This window comes from Eubalaena glacialis, chromosome 11, assembly GCF_028564815.1.
Source record: "Eubalaena glacialis isolate mEubGla1 chromosome 11, mEubGla1.1.hap2.+ XY, whole genome shotgun sequence".
Taxonomy (NCBI): Eukaryota; Metazoa; Chordata; class Mammalia; order Artiodactyla; family Balaenidae; genus Eubalaena; species Eubalaena glacialis.
Window position 1 is genome coordinate 55254378 of NC_083726.1, and position 14303 is coordinate 55268680.

General features: G+C 34.1%; 1 protein-coding gene across 5 annotated transcripts in view; it reads right to left on the reverse strand.

The window, feature by feature from the left end:
* Positions 1 to 14303, reverse strand: part of USP15 (ubiquitin specific peptidase 15) — a 117606-nt gene that overhangs the window by 54979 nt on the left and 48324 nt on the right. For all 5 annotated transcript variants that reach the window (XR_009702642.1, XM_061206271.1, XM_061206270.1 and 2 more), the window contains exon 6: positions 13488 to 13549. Coding sequence is in view for 4 of the 5 variants with exons in the window: in XM_061206271.1 (XP_061062254.1) it covers positions 13488 to 13549 (62 nt within the window). In the remaining variant the exon portion in view is untranslated. The remainder of the gene's footprint in view (positions 1 to 13487; positions 13550 to 14303) is intronic.

The window sequence follows — 14303 nt, forward strand, 5'->3', positions numbered from 1 at the left end:
TAAAAGATTTAATTTCCCTTGTAATTTTGTATACAATTTTAATTTACTAGGCAACGTCTAGGCCACGGGCTGTAAGAGGCTAATACTTTCAGTCCAGTATCTCAGTCATCATAAATTCTAAATTAGTGAGGCCCAAAGTGATTACTGTTTAAAAATTATTTTATTTCCTCTACTCAGGTGCTAATGAACAGCAAAATGGTCATTGGGCAGGAAAGTGTAATCTACAAAATTTGCTTTTAGGTAATTTGGATTTTGCTAAATTAAGTGGTGGGTAATAAAATTTCTTACACATAAAATTTTATTTAACTTTTGAAGTTTTATATATTATGAAATATTGGTAAAATTTTTTTCTTCATTTTAAAGGAGAGTTTTTTTGTTGTTGATGATGCAGGTTGTATACAGGTAGATTACATTAAGTGGGACTTCTATTTAGCTGCCTTTCTGATGGAAGACCCTTACAAGATTTTATTTAACTGTACTAAGCTGAAATCAAAAAATACAAGCAACCAAGTTTTAATATAAAACAATGTAGAAAACAAATTTAAAAGGTAATTTTAATATACTAATATTTTAAGGTACTAATTTTAGGATATTAATAGAACTAATATTAATATAGAAGTATTCTGGCATTTTTCTGCCTTCACGTTAAGAATGCTAACTTAGGAAAACAATCTAAAAACACCAAGACTGACTTATAATCAATTAAGGAGGTTAATTTTTCAAAATGTGATCCATCTGACTACAATTTAATTCAATTCACTACAACTTTTCAGGTATACAGAAACTGAAATATTCCCTTGAATTTTACTTATAGTAAAAATTATGAAAATAAAGATTACTTCATTTTATTTATAATATGTATTATATTTATTACATATTATATATGGCTGAGGCATATATATATATATATTTTTCCTTTTTCCTTTTTCCTTTTGCCATCTGTGGCCTTTTTACTATTCATTAGCAACTCTATCCCAGAACAGTATTAGAATTTTCTATGAAATTCATTAAAACACTCAAACATTTATTAAATGATTACATTATGCCTTGCCCTTGTTAAGCACTAGGAGTACAAAGAGAGAGACAGTTCCTGATCTCAAACAGCTCATACTCTAATAGGGGAAAATGATACAAACAAAATAACTATAAAACAGTATAAGTCCTAAAACAAATTTTAAAATTATAACAAAAAGTCAAATTTTGTGGGTAGTAACATGAAGTGATTTTAAAACGATGTGCACAGTTGGAGGGGTAGGTGGAAACTGGAAAGTGAGAGTACTCCAGGTGGAAACAATAGCATGTGAAAATGTGTGGGGCTATAGAAAGCATGATGTGTTTAGGGAATTACCAATGAATTGGCTGAAAGGGTAGGGTGTAGTGATAGGAACAGAGGTTAGTAAGGTAGGTATGATAATGAAGAACCTTTTTATGTTCTCTGAAGGAATTTGGATTTTATCCAATTGTGCTGTGGCATGTTGAAATTTAAGAGTATCAACGTAATCAGATTTGTATTCTAGAAAGGTAACTCTTTTTTTTTTTTTCATATATATATATATATATTCTTTTTCAGATTCTTTTCCATTATGGTGTATTATAGGATATTGACTATAGTTCCCTGTGCTATACAGTAGGACCTTGCTGGGTTTGTTTGTTGGTTGGTTGGTTGGTTGGTTGATTTATTTATTTATTTATGGCTGTGTTGGGTCTTCATTTCTGTGCGAGGGCTTTCTCTAATTGCGGCAAGTGGGGGCCACTCTTCATGGCGGTGCGCGGGCCTCTCACTATCGCGGCCTCTCTTGTTGCGGAGCACCGCAGGCTCAGTAATTGTGGCTCACGGGCCTAGTTGCTCCGCGGCATGTGGGATCTTCCCAGACCAGGGCTTGAACCCGTGTCCCCTGCATTGGCAGGCAGATTCTCAACAACTGCGCCACCAGGGAAGCCCCCTAGAAAGGTAACTCTCGAGGAAGAGAAAGAGACTGAAGATTGGAAGAGCATTTAGGAGACTATAAAAACAACAAAGGTGAGAAGTAATAAAGGCTGGGACTAAGACAGTGGAATGGGCAAGGGCAACATGTCTTGGAGGTTTAGGAAGCAGTTCTCAAAGTACAGTCCATGGACACTGAGGGGGATACAAGATCCTTTCAGGGTACCTGTCCATGATCAAAACTATTTTCATAAAAACACAAATGTGTTATTTACTATCTGACCTCCTTCACTGTACAAAAACAATGGTAGGTAAAACTGCATAGTGCCAAGGAAGTAGCCGTGAAAAGCTGTGGTATCATGGATTCAAAATAAGAGAATTTCTTTAGAAGATAGTTATCAAAAAGAAGTATTAAAGAGAGGTCAAATAAACTAGGTTTAAAAAAAGTTAAATAAGGACTTTGTTAAATTCTGAATATGTGGTAAGGAATGGTAAGCACTGCCTTTTTAAAGAAGTTGGCTATTAGAAGAAAAACTAAATGGTATTCAGAGGAAGTTGATGGTCTTGTTTTAAAAGATGGGGGAGATTTGTTTATATCTACAGGTTAGCAAGGAAGATGATACTGGAAAAGAAACAAAAGCACGAACTAGTGTTAACTGAGTGTCTACTATACGTGTGGCAGCATGCTAGGCATTTATATGTATAGGAGAGAGGAGATAACGAAGGAAAAACGAGGTCTAGGAAACACTGAGATAAATACTATTGGTAGAGAGATTGTTCTTAAAGAGCATGGAGATCAGAGAGAGCAGGATGGATGTAGTGATCCACAGCTAAACAGAAAGTATGGTAACACTTTTTACCTCCTGTTACAGACATTATGGTTAATAGTTAGATCACTCATCTATTGTGATTCCAACTTCTGACCGAGATTACACATAGCCCAACCTAGCTAACATTTGTGGAGTTAATGTAGGGGTTGACTAGTCAATCTGTGGATTATAACCTGAGCTCTTTAACTCTCTTTCTTTGATATAACTTGGAAATTACACTGTTTATTAGCAACTTCGCACTAGTAGCTTTCTGAAGAGATGAGTGAAAAAAATGCTTAGAATATTATACATAAACTAGATATTAAGCCATTTATCTAGTGTTAAACTAGTTTTGGCTAGTTTGGGCTAAGTGTAATATAACGCAGTGAATCGTCTCTGAACAAGACAGAAGAAGGTAAAACATGAGTTTAGCTGAAATGATTTCATGAAGAGAGAAAATTAAACTTTATCCCTGACAACTGAATGCAGTATTTTAATTTCCCTATTCCCAATGTTTCAACTAAAAGCCTGCAATTCAAGGCTAAGCTGAACTTCTTACTTGAACAGAAAAATACAGCTTATTCTTTGTAAGTTATCTAAATAGTCTACATACATGGAAATCTAATACCATACTGAGCAATCAAAATATAGAGAAATTAAGTCTGAATGCTGACATAACAAAAATAGTTATTTAAAACTTTTTATAGTTATTTTCAAACCTGATATAAAACAACCCGAATTTGTAAATTTTAACATTATAAAACAAAAATTATCTTATTAAGAAAAACAAGACCGACCTTAAACTTTCCCCATTTCTAACAATCATCCTAGGGTAAGTTCTTAGAGAAAAAGAGAAATTTAAATCTCTTGAAAAATTAAGCACTTTTACTCTTGTGAGATGCAGATTAGTTCAGTTCAACAAGCATTTGCTATGTGTTTCCTCTATGTCAGGCAGGCTGTTAAATACTTAAACAAAAGACAATTTAAGGAAATTTATATATAAAGTGTTTCTCATAACCTGATTTTTGTTCCTCATTTTGACTGCTCTATATGGTATTTGACAAAACATTCCACTTAAAAAAAAAATAAAATTACAGTTACTTTTCTTTAGCCATTATCAATCTCAACCCCAAAACTGCAACCCATTTTTATTTTTGCTGTGTTATTACAGATATCTCCAAACATACACAAGTCCTCATGTACCCAATATTAGTCATTCAGCTTCAAAAATTATTAACATTCTACCACTCTTGGTTTATTTATAATCCCCTTGGCCTCCACATTCCTTCATGTTTTTGCTGGACAATTTTAAAGCAAATCCCAGACATTTATAATTTCACCTGTAAACACTACAGTATGCATCCCTAGCAGGTAAGAAATCTTTTTTGATACTACTGTCTGTCCCAATCTAATAGTCAGTTCATGTTCACATTTTTTCCCTAATTGTCTCAAAAACTGGGTAGTTTGAATCAGGATCCAAAATAAGTTCATACATATGCAGATTAATTTTAGTAACTGCAAAAGCCCTTACTGCTCCCTACCAGCTAACTTCTCTGGTTTCATCTTACTATGACAATCGTTTATTTTCCATTTGTCCTGACTTTTGTATCTATTCATATAGTTAACTTTGACTTACATGTGTTACTGTAAATTGCTCAAATCCTTTTTAGAACCAGGGGAGAAAGGAAGAAATAAAGTAACCAATAATTATTTGTGAGCACCTCTGAATCAAGCATCTATATGAGAACTGAATACTTAAGTTACATTCATTTATGCATGAAATATACTATGTAAATGTCTTATTTCAATTAAATTTGGATATGGCTTTTAAATATTGAAGCTAATACTAACTAAGAAGCTTGACTGTGACCATGCTCTCTTTGGTAAAACTTGGAGACATAGTACTAGGTTATACATTATCTTACCACAAAAGAAAGTAGGTAACAGTGTTTACATGAAGGAAAGATTTATTTAATCGATGTGCATTTTCAGCATTTCAAAGGAAAATCTGCATACACACTCAAGATCTTAATGAATATTAAATTGAGGAACCTCAAAGTACAGAGTTATGGGAAGTGTGTATTTATGTACAAGCACAAGCTTTTCCAAAAAAGATTTGGAGTTTGGACCACCAAAATAAAATAACCAGAAAAAACCAGTTTATCGGTAAATAGCAGTACACAAGAACTTCATTCTACCATTATGCTGCCTTCATCGTTAGGTGACAAACACCCAGGAAAGGATGTGTATATTTAAATAACAAACAGATTTATATATAGTTTCTTTTTCTCTCCAGGAATCCTGCCTTTCCAACCAAGTACACCTTAGTTATCTTTCTTCTTTCAGTACATTACATGATGAATGATCTATACCAGGTGTTCCATTTTCTGACTAGGTATTTATCCCCTCTTTTCCTACTATTTGTCATTCTCATCATGCTGACCCCATTTGTCAAATACACCAAATCTCTTCTGTCTCCCCCCATTTTCTGCATCATTTAGCACTGCTTACCATTCCCTTTCTTCTAGAAGCTCTTTTTTCCTTTGGCCTCTATGACAAAACAGAATCCAAGTTTTCCTGAAACTACACGATTATTCCTTCTATTTGATCTTTGTTTTATATCATTACTTAGGGATACCCTTTAAGGTTTAGTATACAGTTCTTTACATTTTTAATTAGATAATTCACATATGCCTAATATTTCTCACTTCTAGGAATGTAACTCCATACCTGCAGTTCTCATTACTCTCCAAGCTTTGGCTCCCTATATTTAACTTCATCCTAGGCAGTTCTGTTTGGCTGTTCCATTACCTCAAACTTTAGAGTCTCAGAAAAAGTCATTCTATGACTTTTTCTTTTCAAAAAATTTTTATTGGAGTATAGTTGATTTACAATGTCGTGTTCTATGTCTTTTTCTTAATGAGACCAATAATAAGAATAAGATAAAATGAGATGAAACATGAAAGAAAATTTATAAAGACTCAAAATGTCTTTAAAAATGACAAGAAATTGCAGGTTTTAGAATGTTACCCTAGATTTATGGCTCACAGGTTGCATTTCAAATTGAAGACATGTTATTAATTTAAAATATATGAATATGCATGAATGACAAGAAATGAAAAACTGGCTCTTGAGCCATCCTCTCGACCCCTACATCCAAAATCACTCAATCCCCCATTTCCAGTATTTGAACAAGGTTAAAACTAGTAACAAATTTGTATACTTTCATAGAAACTTTGAGAATGCACTTTCTGTGAACTATAATAACCACTGTTCTTTTAGTACCAAAATAAAACTGTCATAACCAAATCTATTAATGTTTCAAATAAGCAGAGACTATCATGCTTATAAATACTTCAAGAGTCTCTGTACAGTTTATTGTTAAAATGAAAACACTTTATCTGACAACAGTTTACTAATATGAATTTTCAATCTAATAGGTCTAGCCACCATTTCTGAATCCATTTATACAGTTAACCATGCAATTACTATATATGCAAATTGGGCTTAATAACTCTTTAAAAAATTCTAAAGAAGTATATGCTAAGTTTTTCTACCTGTATTTAAACAGGTACAATAGCAAAACAGCTGGTGTAAAAAAAACAAAAACAGAATATTGCAGAGTCACCTAGATGTTTATTATTTACCCTAACTGAAAAATAGTATGCAATGGTTTTATTTATAAAGTGCTTCCTCTCTCCAAGCAGAGCACTCAGGGACAGAGCGCTGTAAAAATACTAATATGCCACTAGATTAAGTTTATACTTAGTGCTTCAGTCACCAATTTGGAATTCTGTTAATCAGAACAACACAGACGGCAGGGGGAACAACATATGAGTTAAGAACTACTGGCTTAGTTTTCTAGTTTTTTTTTAGCCTCTCATGCCTTACCTTGACTTTGGATTCTTCTCTGAATATTTTCTAGCTCATGAAAACTGCCTCTTCAGTTATCAATGACCCTTATCTTTTTCCACCAGATTTTTAATCACATGTCTCTTGTCAATATTCTTGAGCAATTAATGAAAACATCTGAATTAAATCAACTTCTCATGTTACCCTAACAAGAATTTTTACTTATTTCAGGAAAACAGCAAAATTTGGACCTTTTTATTTCCATAATGTTAGTAATCTCAAAGGCATTCTTCAAGATAGTTATACCTAAATGAAACCATACAGAAAAAAATTCATAGTACAATTTAGTCAATTAATAAAGTTGTACTGCTTCTAACTGAGGAATAAGGTGTTAACATTAAACAAATTTTCTGGAAAGTAAGGGATAATCTATTGATTACGTTTCTCCTCTCTTCAGGAACACCCAGGATTCTACAATTATTCTACCTTAAAATAATATTAAAAAAATACAAAATGTAACCAGTCACACATCTCCAATTGAATAATCAGACTATCCACCCAATTCCAACATCTTTGGAAAATAGTCAAATTCAACAGAATAGAAAAAAAGTTAGAGTGGTTTAAGCTTTTCTAAGGTATCATTAGAAAATATCACGTTTTTGAGAGGTTTTAAGAAATGAGATGCTTAAGAACTAGATTAGAAATGCACGTTCTGAAAAAACTAAGCATTTTAATATTTTAAAAATACAGCATGACTATAAAGATGAAAAATTCAAATTATAAATTGATATCTAGCAGAAAAATCCAGATAGAAAACTTCTGAAAATTTTTTAGGTAGGTTCTTAGGTTTCTAATATAGATTTTGGGTTGTCTTAGGGTATATACATTTTATAAATAGGACATGTTTTAAACAAAATTATATTTTACGCCTAACATTTTTTTTTTAATATTTAGCATTTCTTCAGATGAGGCTATATGGTCTCCATTCTGATAAAAATGGGCCTAGGACTTCCCTGGTGGTGCAGTGGTTAAAAATCCGCCTGCCAATGCAGAGGACACGGGTTCGAGCCCTGGTCAGGGAAGATCCCACATGCCGCGAAGCAACTAAGCCCGTGCACCACAACTACTGAGCCTGAGCTCTAGAGCCTGCCAGCCACAGCTACTGAGCCCGCGTGCTGCAACTACTGAAGCCCACATGCCTAGAGCCCGTGCTCCGCAACGAGAAGCCTGCGCATCGCAGGGAAGACCCAACGCAGCCAAAAAAACAAAAAACAAAAAACAAAAAACAAACGGGCCTAGTATGATTTTAGAGCCTTCAGAACAATTAATTTCTTTGTTTTCAGTGGTATAGAAAAGTCAGACACTTAGATACTAACATGCTTTCTCTTAGTGAACATATGCCTACTGTAGTGGTGTTCTTATATTTTCTTGTTCATAAAATTCAGATTCCTGAGTCCCCTCATAAAGATTTATATTCTGCTGGTCTGGGGGAGGACTCTGGAAGCTGCTGCTTATGGGGGTTCACATAATACATATTAAGAAACGTTATCTACAGAATTTCTCAGTGTGATACTTAGACCAACAGCATTAGAATCACCTGTGAGCTTAGTAGAAATGCAAATTCATGAGCCCTACCCAGATCTACCGAATCAGAAATTCAGGGGATGGGGCTTAGGAAACAGTGTTTTAACAAACTCAACAGGTGATTCTTCCTTATATCACCATATTATAGCTTTTAATGATTTTTCCTTGGCTTTTGACACTCTAGGTAGGAAACAGTTACGTGCTAAGCAGTATGAGCACTGGACAGACCCCAGGTTAGTGATGTTTATTAGAACTAGCATCTTCATACCATGTTGAGGACGAGGGGTTGTCTCCTGACAGATATGATGACAATTCTAAGCATATAAAACAGGCTGTTCTGTATCTTAATAACCTGAGGTTTCTTTCCTGAGGAACTTAAAATTACATGCCTTTGGCTGGAGTTGAATTTGTTTAAATTACATCTGCTTGTAATGTAACTTCAATGAGCACACAGAATTCTACTTTTTTTTTAAAGCTGTCATTTACCCAAAAAAAAGAATTTGCATCCTTACTTCAATTATATACACATAAATAAAAGTAAATGTTAATTCCTCAAACGTTTTTTATCTGTACTATTTTCCTCCACTACAGGTGTTTTCTCAATGTTCTTGAATATTATAATTTTACATAGTATGTTCTAAGTTTACCTAAATGGTACTGAGTTAAATCTCGTTTTGTTTTTATTTTTTCTCTCAACTCTATGTTTTAAAGTTTATCCAGTTTTAAAGATCTCACCACTGTTACTTCTATCTGCTGCACTGGCATTCCACAGTATATCACCATCATTTTTCTTATTCACTCTACCAGAGATAGATACTTAGCTAGGCTGTCTTCAAATCCCCACTACCACAAACAACGCAGCTACAAAGACTGTATATTCAGGGACCTGTGTGAAAAATTCCGCTGAGTGATGAGTCAGAGGGATTAAGCATTCCTGATTTAATTAAACACTGATATATAGCATGGTACTAGTTTGTACTCCCACCATCAGTACATAAGACTTCTCCTACAACCCTCCAAACACTTTTTATTAGCACCCTTTTAAGTTTTTGTCATTCTGATGGCTATTAGGTTGTATCTCATGCTTTAATTTTTCTGATTACTAGTGAGTTTGTATATCTCCTCAGCTACCTGTCAGCACTTGGGCTTCCCCTTCTTTAAACTATTTATATCTTTTATTTTTTAAAAGCTTGTTTGCTTTGTTTCTGTTAATTCACAGCAGTTCTTTGTACACTGTAGGTATTATTCTCTTGTAGGTTCTAGATTTTCTAAAACCGACATTTGACTTTTAACTTTGTATATGGTTCCTTTAACAAAAATACTTAATTTAATGCAATCAAACATTAATTTTCACACTATGTTCTGTGATCCCTAAGTCACAGATATTCTCCAAAATATCTTATTAGCTTTAAAGCTTTACATTTCTTATTTGAGTCTTTAGTCCTTCTGGAGTCTTTGTATGTAGTGTGTAAGGCAGTGATTCTGCTTTCTTTTCTCCAAATAGTTAGTACTCCTAATAAAATCTAAGCACCTATCTGCTTTAAGCAACCTGTTTTTCACTGCCTAGCAGTGCCACTTACCATACATACAGGAGTTTTTCTTAGCTCGCTAGTTTATTCCAGTCTATTTGCCTTTCTTTTGTTAGCACCATAGTGTTTTTATTACCATAGCTTTGCAGTAATTCTTACTATCTAGTAGGTAAACACTTCCCTTCCTCCTCTTTGTCAAAACTGACTTAGCTAATCCTGGATCTTTATTGGAATATGCTAATTTTAGAATGAGTTTCTGAAGTTTCTCACACACACAAACAGAAAAAAAAAGGTCAGGATAGAATTTTGTTTTTGTTTCTGTTTTTTTTTAAATTTATTTTATTTATTTCTTTTCGGCTGATATGGGTCTTCGTTGCTGCGTGCAGGCTTTCTCTAGTTGTGGCGAGCGGGGGCTACTCTTCGTTGCGGTGTGCAGGCTTCACATTGCAGTGGCTTCTCTTGTTGCGGAGCACAGGCTCTAGGCGTGAGGGCTTCAGTAGTGTGGCACGCGGGCTAAGTAGCTGTGGCTCGCAGGCTCTAGAGCGCAGGCTCAGTAGTTGTGGTGCACGGGCTTAGCTGCTCCGTGGCATGTGGGATCTTCCCGGACCAGGGCTCGAACCTGTGTCCCCTGCATTGGCAGGCAGATTCTTAACCACTGCACCACTAGGGAAGCCCCAGGATAGAATTTTGAATAGGAGGCACTGACATGATAAAATTAGGGAAACAGGCTAGGTTAAGCCATATAGTACACGATAATCTTTTGTCTTTAATGAAGTTAGAATTTTTTTCCATGAAGGTTTTATGCATTCCTAATTAAGTTATTTTTTGTTATGCTATTTTCTAAGTGGGTTACTAATGTTATATAGCAGGGTCAGGAATCTATGGCTCACAAGACAAATCCATGTGTTTTTAAATAAAGTTTTACTGGAATGCAGCCACACGCATTTGTTTACACAATGCCTACTGCTATATCAGTAGTTACAGTTGAGTCAGAGAACCTATGGCCCATAAAGCTAAAAATACTTATCTGGTTCTTCATAAAAAAGAATGCTTACCTATGGGTATGGAAAACACCTATTAATTTTTACAAATTAATCTTGTATTAGATAATGTTGCTGAATTCTCTTAGTTCTAGTAGTCTGCTGATTGTTTTTGGATTTTATGTAGATTGCATCATATGCAAATAGTGAATTTTATTTCTTTTTAAAATGCTAATCTTATTTGGTTTGTGTTCAAAATTTCTCAATTAAATGTTTGCTACAGATTTTGGGTTTATAGGCTTTAACAAGTTAGGAGAATTCCCTTTTATTCTTAGTTTTTTGAGTGTCTTTTCATACACTAGATACTGATTAAAAATTTTTTTTGTATTCTAATAAACTATCACTTGGCAATTTAGTTTATTAGCTAGGTTAGCAATTACTAAATTATTTATTTATTTATTTAAGAATCATTATTTTAAGGATTTCAAAACACAAATTCACAATCTCTTATCAGAAAATTTGAAATTCCAAAAGCTCTGAAAACTTAAAAAATTTTTCATAATTCACTTCAGGGCAATCTAACCTGAACTGAAATGATGCTATTTACACTCCTTCTTTATCTTACTTAGTGTGGATACTTACTGAATATTAATGTGCTTAACTATAAGAGTCCCCCTGGACTCTACAAAAATAGTAAAATATTAGGTGGCACATGTACCATATTACTTCTCAGAGGTTTAGAAAGTCCAAATATTGAAATACAACTAGCCCTAAGTGTTTCTGATAATCCTAAAACCCTTAAAAATATTTCCTCCCATTCGGCATGTTGCCTTTTCACTCTGTTGATTTGCTTCCTTTACTGTGCGGAAACTTTTTAGTCTGATGTAGTCCCTTTTGTCTATAATTGCTTTTGTTCCTTGTGCTTTTGGTGTCATATTCATGAAATCACTGCCTAGACCAATGTCATGAAGCTTTTCCCCTAAGATTTCTTCTAGATGTACAGATTCAGGTTTTGTTTTTTTTTTTAACATCTTTATTGGAGTATAATTGCTTTACAATGGTGCGTTAGTTTCTGCTTTATAACAGGGTGAATCAGTTATACATATACATATGTCCCCATATCTCTTCCCTCTTGCATCTCCCTCCCTCCCACCCTCCCTATCCCACCCCCCCCCCCACTCCTGTAGGTGGTCACAAAGCACCGAGTTGATCTCCCTGTGCTATGCGGCTGCTTCCCACTAGCTATCTATTTTACGTTTGGTAGTGTATATATGTCCATACCACTCTCTCACTTTGTCCCAGCTTACCCTTCCCCCTCCCCGTATCAGGTCTTATTTTTAAATCTTTAAACCACATATCTGGTAAGGGGTTAATATCCAAATATATAAGAAACTCATTACAATTCAACAGCAAAACCCCCAAATAACCAGATTAAAAAATGGGCCTGAGACTTCTTTGAATAGACACTTCTCCAAAGAAGGCATACAGACAGGTAATAGGTATATTAAAAAGATGTTCAACATCAGAAGTCACTGGGGAATGCAAATCAAACCACAATGAGATACCACCTCACACCTGTTAGGATGCCTATTATCAAAAGAACAAAAGATAACAAGTACTAGCAAGAATGTGGGGAAATTGGAACCCTTGCATACTGTCGGTGGAAATGTAAGATGGTGCAGCTGCTATGAAAAACAGTATGGAAGTTCCTCAAAAAATTAGAAATAGAACTAGCACATGATTCAGAAATCTCATTTCTGGGTATATATCCAAAGGAAATGAAATTAGTATCTTGAAGAGACATCTGCACTCCCAAGTTCACTGCAGTATAATTTACAGTAGCCCAGATAATGAAAACAACCTAAATGTCTATTGACAGATAAATGGATAAAGAAAATATGGTACATACATACAATGGAATTTTATTCAGCCTTAAAAAACCAAGGAAATCATGCCACATGTGATAACATTGATGAACCTAAGGGACAGTATGCTTGGTAAAGTAAGCCAATCACAGACAAATACTGTATGATTCCACTTATATGAGGCTATGTAAACTAGTCAAACTCATAGAAACAGAGAGTAGAATGGTGGTTCCCAGGGGCTGGGGGAAGGGAGAAATGAGGAATTACTCTTCAACAGGAATAAAGTTTGTTATACAAGATGAATAAATTCTAGAGATTTGCTGTACAACAATGTGCCTACAGTTAACAATACTGTAAGTGCACACATCTAAAACTTTGTTAAGAGGGCAGATATCAAGTTATGTTTTCTTACCACACTTAAAAAAAAGTTTAAAAGGTTTCTAATCACTCATTTACCATCAAAAGCAATTCTTATACTCCTTTATCTCTACTTGTGCTGTTATATTCTAACACATGTATCTAAATAAATAAAATATTGCTTTCACGATTAGATTTAAAATATCTGTTGCTTTCACATCAGATTCATTTTGATAAAGAGCATTCTTTTAACAGACACTTTTAAAAATACCGCAAAATGCTTGAAAAATATTAAACAAAATGTTTAATAGTGATTTGATTGTATTAGACAATGCACCATTACATTTATAATGTATTTATACTGTACCTTATTCTAAAAGAGATTAGAATTGGAAGGCTTTTAAATTACAGCATATTCATTTAAGTGCAAACTTAGATAACTTCTATACGAGAATAAAATATTAAAATATAAAGAAGTTATATATATTTGCAATATACAATTAGGTTCTTCTATCATTCTGGATTTTATTATCTGAAATCAAAGCTTCAAAATCATGCATTGAGCCATAAAAAGTGGGAGCACTTACTTAGGAGTAGAAGGACCCCTTGGCCATGTTCCGTCTTCATTCTTCTGTTCTATCACTAACACCTGCAAATAAGACACAATAAAAGAGTGTTTTTCCTTAACCCTGAAGTTAAAATAGCTTTAGAAGATTAGCTGTATATGCTAAGAAACTAAAGTAACTCTGCGATGACTTAAAGGACACAGTAGACAAGGTGAAGAGGTATCTGCATTTTGATTCCAAAGCTGGTCAAGGGAGATAAAGAGACCTTAAATATAAGAAGTCAGCAATGACGGTCAGAAAGATAGAAGGTAAAACACTACAAGGAAAATCATTGGTTCTATGACTTTAAGTATAAAAAACTAGATGCAATATAAGTTCCTTGAGTTTAGGGCACATTTTCTATTTCTTTTCTATTTGTAGCTTGTAAAAGTACTGTGCAAAAAACAGATGCTGAATAAATGGTTATAGTTGTTGTTAAACATACTGATGTATGATCTCAGTCAGCTATTATTATGCAAATACTGAGGAACAGTGGCAAAGATAATCCCAAATTACAGAGTATACATAATTACACATAATTTGTTTGGGGCTTTGAAATTTGTCTTTACTTACATTACAAAATTATAAAATCTTTTAATATATAAACGATAGAGCCACGTGTGTGAGAATCAGACTGAAGTTCCCTACTGCAGCATGGTCAGGGTAGACAAAAAACACCTCTAATAAATGAAAAGTACAGGCTAAGGTGAGCTATACTTTATTTTAAAACATCCCAGAATCTTTTTTCATATGTTTCAGTCTAAAAAAGAAGGCTTTCTTCTAGTTTTTACTAGGGGC